This window comes from Schistocerca serialis, chromosome 8 (genome assembly GCF_023864345.2).
Source record: "Schistocerca serialis cubense isolate TAMUIC-IGC-003099 chromosome 8, iqSchSeri2.2, whole genome shotgun sequence".
In the NCBI taxonomy this organism is placed as follows: domain Eukaryota; kingdom Metazoa; phylum Arthropoda; class Insecta; order Orthoptera; family Acrididae; genus Schistocerca; species Schistocerca serialis.
The window spans coordinates 351,206,084-351,223,974 of NC_064645.1; the positions used below are offsets into that span (position 1 = coordinate 351,206,084).

Below are 17,891 nucleotides of genomic sequence, written 5' to 3' on the forward strand. Positions count from 1 at the left end.
AATGCGGAATGCATCTGGATTAATAAAACAAATTGCAGTTAGAAAAGACGTTTACTTCAAAAAACGATTATTTATATACTTGCTGCGGATAATGGCCATTCCAACAAATTTGTTTATTTTACTTCTCTCTCTATTCTGTCTACGATATAACGTAGATTAAAATACTGTTCATCCTGGGGGCTGGGGTGGGTATTCTAGATTTGATTCTTTCATCTTTTTATTTATAAAGCAAGAGGAATGGAAGGCGTAATCTTTCTGTAAGGTGCAATTTATTATAGAATCCATTCTGCAGTGAGAGAGTATGTATCACTATTTCATAATGTAGTTACGACTGGGAAAAATTGAATAGACATTCCATTCTGTTATGTGTATGTTGCAGTTATTAGGTACATTTAATAAATTTATCACAGAACGGGGAGTAGAGCACCATGAACCTGACTGTAACGAGACAGGTCAAACACCGGCTAAAGTAGCTGTCCGTAGTGTAGCTGCCGTCAATTTGCCCATCACCAAGTTGACAATGCAGCACTCCTAGGAAGCTGCACGGCACGGCGCGGCGCGGCGACAGGCCATTAACGCTGTCGCGGACTATAGTGCGAACACGCAGGGATCAGGTGGAGAGTGGGGAGTGGGAGAGCAGTTAGGTGCAGTAGGTTGAGAGGTTAGACAGAGGGCAGGGGGGAGAGGGGGGGGGGGAGATAGCAGAAAAGGAGAGAAGTAAAAAGACTGGGTGTGTTGGTGGAATTAGGACACTGACTAATGAGGGTTGAGGCCAGGAGTGTTATGAGAATGTAGGATATACTGCAGGGAGAGTTCCCACTTGTGCAACTCAGAAAAGCTGGTATTAGTGGAAGGATCCACATGACACAGGCTGTGAAGCAGTCAGTGACATTGACAACAGTGAGTTGGATGGCATGCTCAGCAACAGGTTGGTCGAGGTGTTTCTTGGCCACTGTTTGTCAGTGGCCATTCATGCGGGTAGACAGCTTGTTGGTCATCACGCCCATGTATAATGCAACAAAGTGGTTCTAGCTTACCTTCTGGATAACATGACCAGTTTCATCGTTAGTCATTGTCCTTACCCATCTAGCCCCTTCCCTGTTTCCATTCCAGCACTACACAGCCCTCTATTCCACCAACACACCCAGTCCTTTTACTTCTCTCCTTTTCCGCTACCCATCCCCCCTCCCCCCTCTCCACCACCCTCCATCTAGCCTCCTGATTGCACCTAGCTGCCCTACCCTCTCTCCACCTAGCCCCTGGATGCTCCCACTAGCAGCAGCTTACTGTTCCCCACTCCTACCCCACTCTCCCCCCCCCCCCCCCCTCCCGTCCCTGCCACCTCCTTACCACCATCCTGTTGCCTCTCCCATCATGCACTACTGCTTGTAGTCTGGCTTCAGCTACCAGAGACTGTGGTTTGGTCCTGCGTGCGTGTGTGTGTGTGTGTGTGTGTGTGTGTGTGTGTGTGTGTGTGTTTTTGACAAAAGCCTTGTTGGCCGAAAGCTCATTTTGTGACATTCTTTTTCTTGTGCCCATCTGCGACTCAGCATCTTCGCTATATGGTGAGTAGCAGCCATCCTTTTCATGATACAGTTGAAATGTCTTATAGATTACCTTCATTATCCTAAAGTTTAGGCTTTACCAGAAAAGGCTCAGTACCATCCTGAAAGCATGAAGTCTGATGTGCCTGTTGGATGGTTTCCACAGGCAATAATTTTCCTTCTGTACCAACCTATCTGCTACAATAAAAACTTCCAGTATCACAATGTAAAATTTCCTTTAACATGCTGTTAATGACAATGAAATCCTTCATTAAGATAAGTTTTTCAGTGCTTGAGATGAATCTCCCACTCAGCAATATCATAAAACATAACAAGAAACCTAAAATACATATCTGTTGTTGTGGTGGTGGTGGTGGTGGTGGTGGTCTTCAGTCTGAAGACTGGTTTTATGCAGCTCTCCATGCTACTGTATCCTGTGCAAGCCCCATTATCTCCAAGTAAGTACTGAAACCTACATCCTTCTGAATCTGCTAAGCTTATTCATCTCTTGGTCTCCCGCTATGGCTTTCACCCTCCACACTTCCCTCCAGTACTAAATTGGTGATCCCTTGATGCCTCAGAATGTGTCCTACCAACGGAATCCTCCTCCTAGTCATTTTGTGCCACAAATTCTTCTTCTCGAACATTTTATACAGTACCTCCTCATTAGTTACATGATCTACGCATCTAATCTTCAGCATTCTTCTGTAGTACCACATTTTAAAAGCTTCTATTCTCTTCTTGCCAAAATGTTTATCAGCCATGTTTCATATACATACATCGCTACAACCCATACAAATGCTTTCAGAAAAGACTTCCTGACACTTAAATCTATACTCAACATTAACAAATTTCTCTTCTTCACAAATGCTTTCCTTGCCACTGGCAGTCTACATTTTATATCCTCTCTACTTCAACCATCCTCAGTTATTTTGCTACCCAAATAGCAAAATTCATTTACTCCTTTAAGTGTCTCATTTCCTAATCTAATTCCCTCAGCATCACCCGACTTAATTCGACTACATTCCATTATCCTCGTTTTACTTTTGTTGATGTTCGTCTTATATTCACCTTTCAAGACACTGTCTGTTCCGTTCAGCTGCTCTTTAAAGTCCTTTGCTGTCTCTGATAGAATTACAATGCCATCGGCAAACCTCAAGGTTTTTATTTCTTCTCCCTGGATTTTAATTCCTACTCCAAATTTTTGTTTTGTTTCTTTTACTGCTTGTTCAATGTACAGATTAAATGGCATAAGGGATAGACTACAGCCCTGTCTCACGCCCTCTCAACCACTGCTTCCTTTTCATGCCCCTCGACTCTTATAACTGCAGTATGGTTTCTGTACAAATTGTAAATAGCCTTTTGCAACCTGTATTTTACCCTTGCCATCTTCAGAACTTGAAAGAGAGTATTCCAGTCAACATTGTCAAAAGCTTTCTCTAAGTCTACAAATGCATAACCGTGGGTTTGCCTTTCCTTAACCTAGCTTCTAAGATAAGTTGTAGGGTCAGTATTACCTCATGTGTTTCTACATTTCTATAGAATCCAAACTGATCTTACCCAAGGTAGGCTTCAACCAGTTTTTCCATTTGTCTGTTAAGAATTTGTAATAGTATTATGCAAACATGACTTATTCAACTGATAATTCGGTAATTTTTACATCTGTCAGCACCTACTTTCATCATCATATCGAAGTTAAAAAAAGGTATAATTCTTAGCAAAAACTTTAATAATTAATCTCAAAAAAGCTATAAAAATGGATTTACTGGGATATTTCTGCAGATTGCAAAATAACATTAGGTAATTTTCAACAATGCTACAATTAATGCTACAATTCATCCATTCAGCCCATAATTTAAGCAATGGGAATTTCAGGTTGGAATATCAACAGTAATAGAAAAAGGATAGATTGCTATTCGCTGTAAAGATGACCCACTGAATTGCTGACAGGCACAACGAAAAGACTGTAACACATTATATTTTCGGCCAAAGCATTCTTTGGGAAAGAAAACACTCACACATTCACACAAGCAAGCACACCTCATGCACACATGACTGGTAGCTCTGAGTGGAGCCACTAATTTACTCATTCATACAGGATATCCCACAGATTCAGAAAACAATTCCAACAGTAACCAACATGCAAAATTATAACAAAACAGCAAAAGTGATTATTAAACTATTTACACAATTAATCAACATTACTCTACTAAAATCTACTTGTGCTTCAAAGAGGGATAACATAATCATATAGAAAAATGCAACCCTTAAAAAGTGTGCTGCTTCCTTGGTTATTCTAAGGCATTGCTGTTTATCTATTTCTGCTTACTTAATATTTACACAAGTACAATAATAACTGTCCACATACAATATTTATCTGTGTACTAAGCAGTGAATGTCCAGTACAATGGACATTGATATTTATAAACAGTTTCAAATCCCCAAAACCCAGCTAGCAGATATACTGAAGGTTAAGTGGCAAAGAAGGTATATTTTAATTTAAGTTTCAACTCTTTAAGTATTTCCAATTTCTTACCTTATGTCTGTACAGTTTGTCCAAAAATTTGAAGCATATGTAGAATACTACTCTGAACCCTACAGAATCTACAATGAAATTATGAGTGTATTGTATTGTAGTTGTGTAAATTACAATTTGTCTGAAAATTGTATTTATGAGTATATTCTCATAACAAGACTTCATCAGATTATCAAGTGAAAAGTTGCACCATGGAGTAGGAGCAATGAAACAGTAATGGCCTTTTCAAATGTTTTGTTGCCTATCAGGACAGTTTGTTAACTGTAAATTGGACCATAATCAACTTTATACTCTCATAACTCACTCTTTTCGATGTCAGAGCGAGATTACATGGTGATTTATAGGACAAAGGACATACTGAAAAATGTACTGGTTATTGTTAGTTTTGCTGTCAAAGTAATCATTTGTTAAAGAAAAATAAACAAGATACATAATGAGGAATTAGATGATTGTGAGATTGCTAATTACACCTAATTTCCTAAAAGTGTCTGAAAAGAAATTCAGGATGTACACAACACATTACTATGTAAATTTTGAAATCATTTTGTCAACTTTAGCTGTTTATAAGTGTTCAAACAAATGTTCCAATAAAAGTAATCAATTTTTGAAAATATAATGTAATAGAATAGATAAAAAAATCTACTCACCAAGCAGTGGCAGCTATTTCCTTCTCATACTGTATGGTAAGTCTCCCCTGACCCGGGGTTTTGGGTGACGTTTCCGATCTCTACCCTTTTCCTATCCTTCTCCAGTTCCTTTCCCTCCATCCCTCTTACTTCCCCTTCAGCCCTCCTGCTGGAAGAAGGAGCCACTGGCTCCGAAAGTTTGCAGAAGTAAAACTTTTTTTTTATACGTGTGTTCTCCTGCTGCCACTTGGTGAGTAGATTTTTTATCTATCCAATTATATTATATTGTCAAACAGATGTTTCTTAATTTTATCATCTACTTGAGCACCGTCAGCTGATTTTAGTGCATAGCTCTTTCACAAGTGCTTCAAAAATTAAAGCTCCATCTGCACTTCACAGGCACTGGAATAATGTGGGAATGTGGACAAAACTCTCCCATAGGGAATGCAGATGGAGTTATGATTTTTTACACACAGATAATTTTGGAGGTACAGCAAACCAAAGACTGTATTCTACTGGCAGAACACTTAGAAGAGGCAACAGATCCACTAAAAAGACTGTATACACTACACTTGTTTGCCCTCTGCTAGAGTATTGCTGTGTGGTATGGGATTATTACCACCTAGGGTTGACGGAGCATGTCAAAGTTCAAAGGAGGACAGCTCATTTTGTATTATCATGAAACAGGTGACAGAGTGTCAGATATGGCATGTAAGTTGAAATAACAATCATTAAATAAAAGGGATTTCTTTGGTGGGGTGAGATCTTTTCACGAAATTTGAATCTCCAACTTTCTCCACTGAATGCAAAAATATTTCGTTGATGCCCACCTCCTTAAGGAAATATCATCATAAAAAGTAAGAGAAATCTGAGCTCATATGGAAAGATTTAAATGTCTGTTTTTAGCATGCACTGTTTCGGAGTGGAATGGTACAGAAATAGGGACGTTGTCTATGGACTCTCTGCCAGGCCACTCTTAAGTGTGAATTTCAGAGTAGTCATGTACTTGTAGAAGTAAATGAATTGATTGTGGCCACAAAATCAGCTGACAGTGAAAACTGTGCATTCAGTGCAGCTAGTCTTCACTCAGTGAGTGCTGCTGTCTTCAGACATAATTCAAAAGGCACGAGATCAATAACAACTGCAGATAAATGTTATAATTATAAATTGGGCATCGATGTTGTTGTCATCATCAGTTTGAAGACTGGTTTGATACAGCTTGTGAGGTCACAATTGCCGCATCTCTACTGATTCGCAAACAAACACAATCTCTGTGAGGTGAAACAATATGCAGCTTAGCATCTCTGGGCTCAACAATGAGTTTTACATTGGCCTGGTTTTGAGTGCGTGCCAGCATGACAGTAGTTAATTTGGAGTCTTTGATTGTGAACACTTATTCAGAGGAAGTATTCGATTGAAAGACAATTAGGGTACTAAATTTTATGACTATGTCTCAGCAGAAATTCACAAGTAGGGGATGTCATCCAAGATTGAAGCATTCATGAAATTTACACTTTTATTAGAAAGCCATGGCATGCTTTTGTTCCTGTATTTCAGTAACAACTTTTGATGAAGCATATAATAAACTGATAGTGGCATCTCAATCATTGTGTTTAATTAACTCCACCCAAGCAATTATCAAATAATACTAATAATGAAACAAAGGAGAGGACAGTCAATGAAGTGAGTAACTAGAAGGGACATCACAACAGGTGACCAAGACATGACGGTGACTTCCTCGCTATCTTCGGAGACAGCACAACTACAGCAAATGGATAAAATGCAGCAGTCCAGCACAGTGGTGCGTCATTTTGCTAACAACAACATTTGAAAGGGGTAATATTTTGTTAACTATAAACTGTGAATAAATGTGACTTTTTGAAACAACAGGCTACCCTTAACAAGCGCCACCAATGTAGGAGACATCAGTATGCAGGACAATTCATCCACAAAGCTTGGGACCTTGGAAACTACAACACATAACTAAAATGGAAAATGACCCTGCCTCGAAACGTATGACAAACCACGTCCACAGCTCATGTGCAGTGTGTGGAGAGCGGCACCATCGTGTTGAAAATAAACATTGTTCTTATGTATATGTCACCATCGCAGCTGTGAATGCAAGAAAGTGTTAAGCATGTGAATGTAACATTCAGTGTGGACTGTCCCGATTGTACCATTTTCATTATATATATAAAAAAAAGGGGGGGGCAATGATGATAAAATTGCTAATTGCACATCACACCATCACATGCTTTGCACGAAGTGGTGTTTGTGAATGATGTGCAGATTCCCAGAATCCCTGTAATAGAAATTTTGCATTTTAACCTTCCCACTAAAATTAAATGAACCTCATCACTCATGATGCTTATTGCATTTTCACTGTCTTGAAGCAGCACTTGCCTCTAGACAGCAAAGTCTTCTTGTTATTCATATACATGTTATATGCCGCAGATGAAATGTTAAATCTTTCTTCAAAATAGCGTGCACTTGTTCGCTACTTAACATTAACTGACAAGTATGTCTTCTTGCAGACCACTCTGGCCTCCGCACCAATGCCTGTCTCACCATCTCGATGTTTTCTGGCCTCCTTGTATTATTCTTATGGCCAAGCAGCTGCTTCTTTATGATAATTCCTGTTGTCCTCAGACTGGGAACATACCTGAGAATTGCATTGTGGCTGGGAAAAGTACTTTGATGTCTATGGCTGAAATGAACATGAAAAAGCTGCTTCACTGCTGTGACCAGCTCAGCATTTCGAACATATGCTTCGCACAAAAAAATGCGTTACTCATAGAGTCAGATAGCCAGAGCACTACTGAATGCTCCCCCACTCCTAATCTCTTCGAAAACATCCAGTTCTCGTTGGTCACCCAGTATGATGACCGCAGGAAAAATTACAATAGACAGTTGAGGTAGCCTTACAAATTCCAGGGGAATGACAATCATGAAGCTGCAAAATACTAACGCGAATTATTTACAGACGAATGGAAAAACTGGTAGAAGCCCACCTCGGGGAAGATCAGTTTGGATTCCGTAGAAATGTTGGAACACGTGAGGCAATACTGACCTTACGACTTATCTTAGAAGATAGATTAAGGAAAGGCAAACCTATGTTTCTAGCATTTGTAGACTTAGAGAAAGCTTTTGACAATGCTGACTGGAATACTCTCTTTCAAATTCTGAAGGTGGCAGGGGTAAAATACAGGGAGCAAAAGGCTATTTACAATTTGTACAGAAACCAGATGGCAGTTATAAGAGTCGAGGGACATGAAAGGGAAGCAGTGGTTGGGCAGGGAGTGAGACAGGGTTGTAGCCTCTCCCCGATGTTATTCAATCTGTATATTGAGCAAGCAGTAAAGGAAACGAAAGAAAAGTTCGGAATAGGTATTAAAATCCATGGAGAAGAAATAAAAACTTTAAGGTTCGCCGATGACATTGTAATTCTATCAGAGACAGCAAAGGACTTGGAAGAGCAGTTGAATGGAATGGACAGTGTCTTAAAAGGAGGATATAATATGAACATCAAGAAAAGTAAAACAAGGATAATGGAATGTAGTCGAATTAAGTCGGGTGATGCTGAGGGAATTAGATTAGGAAATGAGACACTTAAAGTAGTGAAGGAGTTTTGCTATTTGGGGAGCAAAATAACTGATGATGGTCGAAGTAGAGAGGATATAAAATGTAGATTGGCAATGGCAAGGAAAGCGTTTCTGAAGAAGAGAAGTTTGTTAACATCGAGTATTGATTTAAGTGTCAGGAAGTCGTTTCTGAAAGTATTTGTATGGAGTGTAGCCATGTATGGAAGTGAAACAAGGACGATAAATAGTTTAGACAAGAAGGGAATAGAAGCTTTCAAAATGTGGTGCTACAGAAGAATGCTGAAGATTAGATGGGTAGATCACATAACTAATGAGGAGGTATTGAATAGAATTGGGGAGAAGAGGAGTTTGTGGCACAACTTGACCAGAAGAAGGGATCGGTTGGTAGGACATGTCCTGAGGCATCAAGGGATCACAAATTTAGTATTGGAAGGCAGCGTGGAGGGTAAAAATTGTAGAGGGAGACCAAGAGATGAATACACTAAGCAGATTCAGAAGGACGTAGGTTGCAGTAGGTACTGGGAGATGAAGGAACTTGCACAGGATAGAGTAGCATGGAGAACTGCATCAAACCAGTCTCAGGACTGAAGACCACAACAACAACAACAACAACAACAACATGGTTGACTGCCACAATGTAGAATAAATGCTGATGCGTTTCTGTTTCGGGATTCACAGGAAAACTGATTTTAGTTTTGGCTGTGAGCCACTGAAACTGAATGTACAGACGCAGATATTCAAGCAAAATTAAACATGTACACAGAACTTGCTGAGATGATAAAGGAGGAGTTGAGAGATGTTGTTGTTGTTGTTGTATCACCAAGATGTATTTTCATCCTGGACTAATGAAACAATCTGTTTGCAAATTAAAACATTACAAAGCATTTGTATAAAATGTTACTGTGTGCTGTTAGCCATGAAACCTGCCATTTACCAAGAGATCCAGAGAACGCTAGATGCAGGAATCGCTAAGCATCAGAGAGTGACTAAAGCAGTCCCACCCCTGCAGTAATGAAGCAAAATGGGACTGTCATATTGCATTAGACATCAGAGCAATCAACAGGATGAGTCTTCCCTAAAGGGATCAAATCAGGAATTTAAAGGAATTGTTACAGTGTTTTAATGATGTCAAGTATTTGAGCAGTTTAGACCTCACAGACAGTCACCTGCAAACTTTACTGTGCCCAGAGTGCCAAAAATAGTGTTTCTACCAATGCCGAGAGCTATCAAATTAAGAAAACCCCATTTGATTTGAATGTATTTTGTACTGCCTTTATGAGAGCATCTGATCAGTTTTTAGAGCACGAACTACTTAAGTCAATTAGTGCCTATGTGGACGACATTTTAATTCGTTCACGGTCACGAGATGAACACCAACATCTTACACTATGTCATAAGTGCATAAACTTCGCAAAGTTGTGGTTTGGAAAGAAGCAAATTGTATTTCTTGGAAATGTGATTACCCAAAAAGGGATTGAACCTGATCCACAAAAGATAAGGCAACTGAGAACTCCTCAGCATACAAATATTTAGGATTCACTGGGTTTTACTGTAGTTTCCTCCCCAGACACAGCTCATCATCATCATCTGACCTACTGAAATTACTAAAGAAAAGTGCTGACCTGGGGAGAGAAGCAGCAGAAAGCTTTATTTTGTGTGTTCAAGAACTTCCTACATGGATGTAGTATATTTTATCCTCACTTACATGTGAACAGACTTGTTCTGGCAGCTCCAATGAGTTTAATTATATAATTGTTGTACCATATATACTGTTATTACATGTGGAGTGAGTGCCAAGATTTTGTATTACACTCTGTTCATTCCCCAAGGTCGCATTCCTCTGCAATCCCCTTAACTGGCTTCACCAGAAGAGTGTTAAGTTAGCCTGCTCTGTAGATTGTCAACAAGTTTATCAATCCTTCAAGTAGTGTTTGTGCTCTGTTCCCAGTTGGGCTTCTTTTACACTGGGTAAACCTTTAACCCCACTGAAAGATGGTTGTCACTGAAGAGCCCATCACCTATGCATTGGAGGCACTTTCTGCCACACAGTGTAATTTTCACAAGTGGAAAAGGAGGTGCCAGTTATTTTCAGAGTTATAAAGTCTCATGTTTTCATGTATGGGGCAAGGTACCCCTTAATCACCAACCACAAGCCACTAGCTTCCTTATCTGGCCTTCATTCCAAGCTGCATAATATCACTGCCTACCAATTCCAGAGGAGGACCACCTGTCTCAGTAGCTAGTGTTATGACATTTGTTACAGTTCCATCATCCAATGTGCCAATGTTGATGCACTATCATGGCTACTAATGATGACCGATACGGAGTTTGATTGAAAGAGGCTCACAAGTTTGCACTAGATAATGTGTTGCAACAAACCCTGTTGAATTTTCCATTGGCAGAATGAAAGGTCACAATCGTCATTGCTGTTGACCCCCTTTTCCAGAAAATCTGTTTCGGCACGCCACATGGGTTGGCCGGAGTGCACCTCTTTGGATGCAGATGCAGTGCGGCATACGTTTTTTCTCCCACATGATGGACTCAGTGTTGTCCATGGGGTCCAATGCTGTTGACTGGTCATCCCCCGGTGTCGCACCTTCGAATACTCTAGTTGCTGCATGTGTCGCATAGCAGCAAGACTTGTATAAAGGAATTATTGCAGTGTCTATTGGCCTGCAGTTTATCATGACATCATATGTTTGGTGTGAGTTTGCAAGGATGTGCACAGAACCAGGCTGCACCACCGCACACATTGCAAGTCCTGGAGCACCCTTGGGACATGGAGCACGTCAATTTTTCTGGTTCACGTTTGGGCAGCATTTGGTTGTTGGTGGTTCACACACTGTCCAACATCCAGCACATTGTTACGCTGTCTTCCACATGTTGCCGGTTATTTTTGATAATGACACATCGCCCTGGACCCTTGTGTCCAATGGTGGTAAGTAATTGGTGTTGCAGGTGTTTGAGGACTTTTGCATTCGTAAAAGTGTGCAGCACCCGACCACCACTCCGTTTCACCCGACTTCTAACTTGGAGGTGGAGAGCTTCATGCACACATTCAAGATCCAAACGAAGAATTCAGTGTCTGTCTCTTTCCTTGAAAATGTGTTGTTGGGTCTTCTGGCTATGTACTTGGCAATGCCAGTCAGCAGCTGCAGTGCAGTGGAACATTTGTGTGATCACCAGCTGTGGGGTCTCCCGGATTTGTCGAACCCTGAGTCGCTTGCCACAGACACTAAGACCTGTTGCATTTTCCTCCCAGGGCTACTGTTTGTGCTAGAAACATGGGTGGCCTGCAACATGGGTGGCTGCTGGGTGTCGTGTTTAGACCACTGTGACCCAATTTGTTTTCCTCCCAGGCCTACCATTTGGGCCTGGTCCTTTGGTCAGTGGCTGCCAGATGTCATGGTGGGCCGTAATGGTTGGCAGCTGTATGTGTTGGATGTTGGTGAGGAGCAGCCTACCCATCAAGCAAATCAGTTGTGCCCATGCTATGTTGGGACATCAATGACTACAGTCTTCTGTTCCACACACTGGCAGGATAGGTCACAATGTCGTTCTGGGTGGGGGCTCCCACTTGCTTCCCCTTTGCTGCCCTATCCACTGTCCTTCCTTTTCCTGCACCATTGGGCCCCAGTGAGGTTTGCACCTGCGCCTGCCGACGTGAAGCCCATAGATTTTGATCCCATCCTCTTCCTCCTTTGCCTAATCCCTGCTCCCAGCCAATGGACGTGGCTTTGCCTCCATTGCTTCTGGTCAATTTCTCTGGCAGCCACTCCAGATATGCGCTGATCTATGTTGCCTTTTCAGAAGGGGGAAGGATTTAGTATCGCCACCAGTGGACATCACAATGGAGGCAGATGAGCTGGCCTGGGTAGCGCCTGGAAAAGTGTGGAAATCTGCCAATGGAGGGTGCATGTGGGGCGGGAGACCTGCTAATAGATATTTTTACCTGAGGGCTGCAGTGCTTGTGCTGAGTTCAACTACAATGGACCTCACTTTACATACCATACTGAGTGTTGTTGCTGAATGCTCAGTCGACACAATAGGCACATATAAAAGAGCAGTATCCTGGCTTTTGGAAATAAAAGCTCTTTCCTCAGGAAGGTAAAAAAGGAAGAGCATGTCACTCAGCTCTCAGAATGAGAGGAATTCCATCTATTGTGGAGTCAAGGAGAGACAGCTCAATAGCCACTCATCCTGAGATCATTCTCATGCTGGGGTGTGAGTGAACCGGCCTTCACTTTTAACCTTCCCCAACGTACCTCTCCCAAAGGTAGGAACTAGTAGTTCCAAACCTAGGGTAGCACCATGTATTTTTACATGTGCCTATGGCTAGTACTAATATTTCTACTCCTGAATGTAATAAGTACTAGCTAGCAATTCTATCTCATAATTTTATATCAACAAATGATAGAGTGCTACTTGCCATGAAGACAACATGTCATCTTTATGGTGAGAAGCAGTCTATCTTTTCCTCATATTGTTCATAATTTTATAATTTTCTTGAGTGAATTTTTCTTTTCACACAAGAATTCTGAAATGTTCTTATAGGCTAATTACCTGTAGTACTAATTTTCTTGTGGAAATTTTATGTTTCATTTTAGAGCTGCCACATGTGCTGTAGCTGAGAAGAGGAAGTGGCCTGAAAAAGCTGAGCCAGCCAAAAACTTACACAACATGATAACCATTATCCACAAGTAAAAATACTAAGCAATACCATGTTAGCATTCACAGCATCTATGATAAAAATCATGAATAATTATTCTTTGATGTAAAAGGAATTGCAATTCATGTATTGTAGTTAACGAGCTTACACTTGGAACTCTAATGAGCTATCGATTTTCTGTTGATTCTCCATCTGTGACATTTCAGTCTATGCAGTGTTTTCTGTAATTGTGAAATAGAAACAAAACAATCAACATATTTAATCAATAATTACACTAAGTAAATCTATATACTGTGCACAATAAATAATTTTGGAGGATTGTTATGCAAGTTGGTGAAAGAAAAAGAATTACAACAAGTGGCAGAGATTAGAAGCATTCGATTCCCAGAGTAAAAATACGTATACGGTAAAAGTGTCTTCGAGTTTCATTTAATGTAGTTAAAAGTTTTGCAACATCATTAATTGAATATTAATGTAATGATATAGAGCTACAAAGAGGAAAAGGTAGAGAAGAGGTCACAAATAAAAAGAAATCTTTATAGTGAAAAGTAGAAAAAGTGTTTTGAAAACTTAATATTAGTGGTACAATTTCTAGACCCACCATGTGTCAAAAAAGTAGAAAGAAGTGTTAATTCAGTATGAAACCAAATGCAAAACCAGCTAAATGAAAGAGAATCACCAAGTATATATGGCAAAATTATCATTGAAAGACAATTAGGAAACGCAACTCAAGAAGATTTAATTTTGACTACAGTAATTACCGATAAAAAGAATGATTTTGATCAAGCATATCAACTAGTCAAGATATGTTTAGGTGCAAAGACACAACAGACAGTGGCATCATCTCAATGTTAAATATTTCAAAATCCAGTTTTTCAACTTCCATGAAAGAGGTAGTTTACAAAACTTTGTTAGACCAATTCCACACCACTCTGAAACCATTACCAGGTAGGGTTAACAGATGAGAAAGAAGCAGCAAATTACATCATGGGTTGATTTAGTAAGTACAAGAGCATCACGGAAGGGTGTAATGCTATACTACTGAAAGCATATGTTACAAGAATATTCAAGCAACATATTTTCTCCTACATACACACCATGACATTAATGAAGAAACCACCATACATACATAGGCTTACTGACTTGTCTTCCCTCACTCAATTGTCAAATCAAGCAAGAAATGGCGAAATGACAGTTACAGCCACAGAACTCTCGTCACACCCTGTACGGTTGCTTGTGGAGTATGACACAGTATATCATGTGCCCATGCAATCAACATACCTTATTCCATGTTTGGCTCTTCCCTGTCTGCCTCAAAAGGCATGTACCAACCAAACACAACAAACTGAGCATGTGGAGTATGAGAAAGAACTCTGGTTGGGTGTTGCCTGACCCCCTACTACTTGACTCACTGATAGTTCAAAGTTATTTTAAGTGAAGTACAGCAAATACGAAGCAGAAATCCTTAGCTACAAATGAGATGAAATCTACAGAAAACTGGATTACCGGTTAAGGTTTAACATACAATTGCTGAGAAGGTCATTAGAGACAGCACACAAGATCAAATGGACAAAGGTGGGAAAAGAAAATGACAGTCTCCTTTTCAAAGGAACAATACCTGCATTTACCTGAAACAGTTTAAAGAAACGAACGAAAACATAAAGGTAACCCTATCAGCCAGTTTCCTTTAGTGGGAGAGTTTTTCCACTTTGGTACTTTATTTGAAACTAGCTGTTACCCCACAGCCATGTTCGCATATGAGTAATTTTGTTATGATGAGTGATGGAAAGTAAAGCAAGCTATTGAACATTCAATAAAATCAGCTGCTGTCACTATGACGTGGCATGCATACAGTGTTCCTGCCGAATGGAGCCAGTACATGGATGGGCATAGACAGGTGCGGGCATCTATGCATTCTGCTGCTGAAGTAGCTTTACATTATACAGTGGGTGCATTATGCAAGAAATTTAATAATTTTTTAAATGTTGTTTATGTTCACTGTTTTCGATCCCCAACTTGACACTTCATATTCCTCCCCAGGATACACGCTACCTCCATACCAAATTTCACTGAAATTGGTTCAACAGTTTAGTAATCAAAACTTAACAGAGTTACTTTTGCATGTATTGTATTATAGTATAGAGGTACGGATTAAACATGTTGAGAATTGTATAAGCATTGTATTCATTATGTTGAACCATATTGTCGGAGAAGAAGCCGAATAGTGAATTGTGGATAGTTAACTGTAGCCGAGAACCACAGATCCTTCCAAGACGCATGTGCACAGCAAATGCTGAGCCATTGACTGCAGAACAGCTGAGCATCATAGAAACCTCACATGCCGAGTCTGTGGGCGAAATTAGCACTACCACTATGAGACAAGATCTCCTAGCTCGACTATCACCAGATCTCACTAAGGAACAACAGAAGAAGCTACTTGGCATTCTTCAGTTCTCTGAATGCTTCAATCCATAGGTGAAGAGCAAATTAGACAAATCGACAGTGAAGCACCGGATTAGCAGTGAAGACCATCAACCAATAAGCCACAGAGCATACCGAGTGTCAGCAACGGAACGTCGAATAATGCACGACGAAGTAGAGAAAATAATGAAGAATGACATCATTCAGGTTTCGCAGAGCCCATGGTCGTCACCAGTGTTCTCATCAGGAAGAAGGATGGCAGTTGATGCTTTTGTGTTGATTATATGAAGCTTAATAAGATAACTAAAAAGGACGTTTACCCTCTTCCACGAATTAACGATACACTAGATTGTCTGAAGCGGGCTAAGTTTTTCTCAACCATGGACATGTACTCGGGATACTGGCAAATCGAAGTAGATGAGGCTGATCATGAGAAAACTGCATTCACCACCGCTGAGGGCCATTCTTAAAAGTCTCCAACAAGCTGGACTGAAACTTAATCCAAGAAAGTGTCTCTTTGGAGCAAAAGAAATCAGAATACTCTGGCACCTTGTGTCAAACGAAGGTGTGCATCCAATGCAGAAAAGGTGAGAGCTATAACAGAATTTCCTATTTCTGAAAGTATTAGAGATGTGAGAAGTTTCCTCGGATTGTGTTCTTATTACTGTCGTTTTATCAAAGACTTTTGTATCAAAGCCAGGCCACTCCAAGAGTTGTTAAAAGTTGATGCTAAATGTATCTATGGTTGTGCTCAACAAGATTCTTTTGATGTGCTGCGAAAAGCTCTGACGACTAACCCTGTGTTTGGCCTATTTTATGAGAGAGCACCTACAGAACTAAACACAGATGCCAGTGGGTATGGGTTTGGTGCTGTTCTGGCGCAGATTTCGGATGGAAAAGAGAAGGTTATAGCCTATGCTTCCAGGACACTTACAAAAGCCGAGGGAAACTACTCAACTACAAAAAGAGAATGTCTTGCTGTGATCTGAGCCATGTGCAAATTTCGACAGTATCTCTATGGAAGGCCATTAACAGTTGTTACAGACCATCATTCACTTTGTTGGTTGACAGGTCTTAAGGATCCAACAGGACGACTTGCCAGATGGGCACTACATCTTCAAGAGTACAACATTACCATAGTGTACAAAAGTGGAAGAAAACACCAAGATGCCAACTGTCTCTCAAGAAACCCTGTGCAAGACCATCAAGACTTTGATGAAGATAGTGACTGTCTCGCTGCACTCCAGGATCTCTCTGCCGAGCAGAAGAAGGACGCCACGATATATCAAATTATGCTTGCCTTAAATCGGTCAGAGGATGTGAAAGGACAATTTAAGGTAGTTAATGGATTACTTTGCAGGAAAAACTTCAATCCATTTGGAAAGAGGTGGCTACCAGTGATTCCTACACACATGCGCTTAGATGTTCTACAGAAATTCCATGACACACCTGAGGCTGGACATTTAGGATTTATTAAGTCATACGGTAGAATCTGTAACAGATTTTTCTGGTCAAGTTTATTTAGGAGTGTCCGTCGCTGTGTGTCGCACTGTCGAGAGTGCCAAAGGAGAAAGGGGGTTCCTCAGAAACCACCTGGCCGACTCATACCAATTCCAACGCCTTTCCAACGTGTTGGGATTGACCTCCTCGGACGATTTCCAACGTCTGCTAGTGGCAATAGATGGATTATTGTTTGCACTGATTATCTGACACGCTATGCCATTACAAAAGACGTGAAAATGGCCGAAGCATTCGAGGTACCTAAATTCATCGTAGAAGACACTGTATTAAAACATGGTGCCCCAAGGTCGTTAATTACGGATTGAGGGAAAGTTTTTCTATAGAATCTTGTGACAGAGATAAACCGTCAGTGCAACATAAATCACATGACGACTGCCTAGCATCCACAAGCTAACGGGCTTACTGAAAGCCTTAACAAGACCTGGGTCGATATGCTATCAACGTTCGTCAATGTTGAGCAGAGCAATTGGGATGAGGTGCAACCTTTCATGACATTTGCCTCTAACACCACCAAACAAGACACCACAGGATTTACGCCATTTTTCCTTGTGCGTGGGTGTGAGGCGACGACTACGATGGACACTGTGTTTCCATTACATCTTGATGACGTGGATGATGAGTACATCGGCCAGGTGTTAACCAGAGCTGAGGATGCTCGGCAGTTAGCTCGACTCCACATGCTGCAGGCTCAAGAAAATGATTGCCGAAGGTATAATGCGAGCCACCGCCCTGTTGTCTGCCAGCCTGGTGACTTCGTCTGGACCGTCACTCCTGTTCGGAAGGTTGGTCTCTCTGAGAAGCTCCTCAGGCACTGCTATGAACCTTATAAGGCCGTAAGACAGTGGTATGATGTTACTTATGAAGTTGAAGATTTGGACCCCGACACAAGAAGAGGAAAGATCAGAGATACAGTCCATGTCCTTCAAATGAAGCCCTATAAGGATCCTGCAACCCAGGGTAAATTCGAAGCTC

General features: G+C 40.8%; 1 protein-coding gene across 4 annotated transcripts in view; it reads right to left on the bottom strand.

Moving 5' to 3' along the window:
- Positions 1–17,891, bottom strand: part of LOC126416643 (sister chromatid cohesion protein DCC1) — a 108,490-nt gene that overhangs the window by 51,262 nt on the left and 39,337 nt on the right. The window contains exons 4-5 of one of the 4 annotated variants that reach the window (XM_050084436.1): positions 13,126–13,198; positions 12,872–12,962 (exon numbers count right to left, since the gene is read on the bottom strand). The exons of the other annotated variants lie outside the window; for them this stretch is intronic. Of the exons in view, the coding sequence (XP_049940393.1) occupies positions 12,872–12,962; positions 13,126–13,178 (144 nt within the window). The 5' untranslated portion in view covers positions 13,179–13,198. The remainder of the gene's footprint in view (positions 1–12,871; positions 12,963–13,125; positions 13,199–17,891) is intronic. 4 annotated transcript variants of the gene reach the window in all.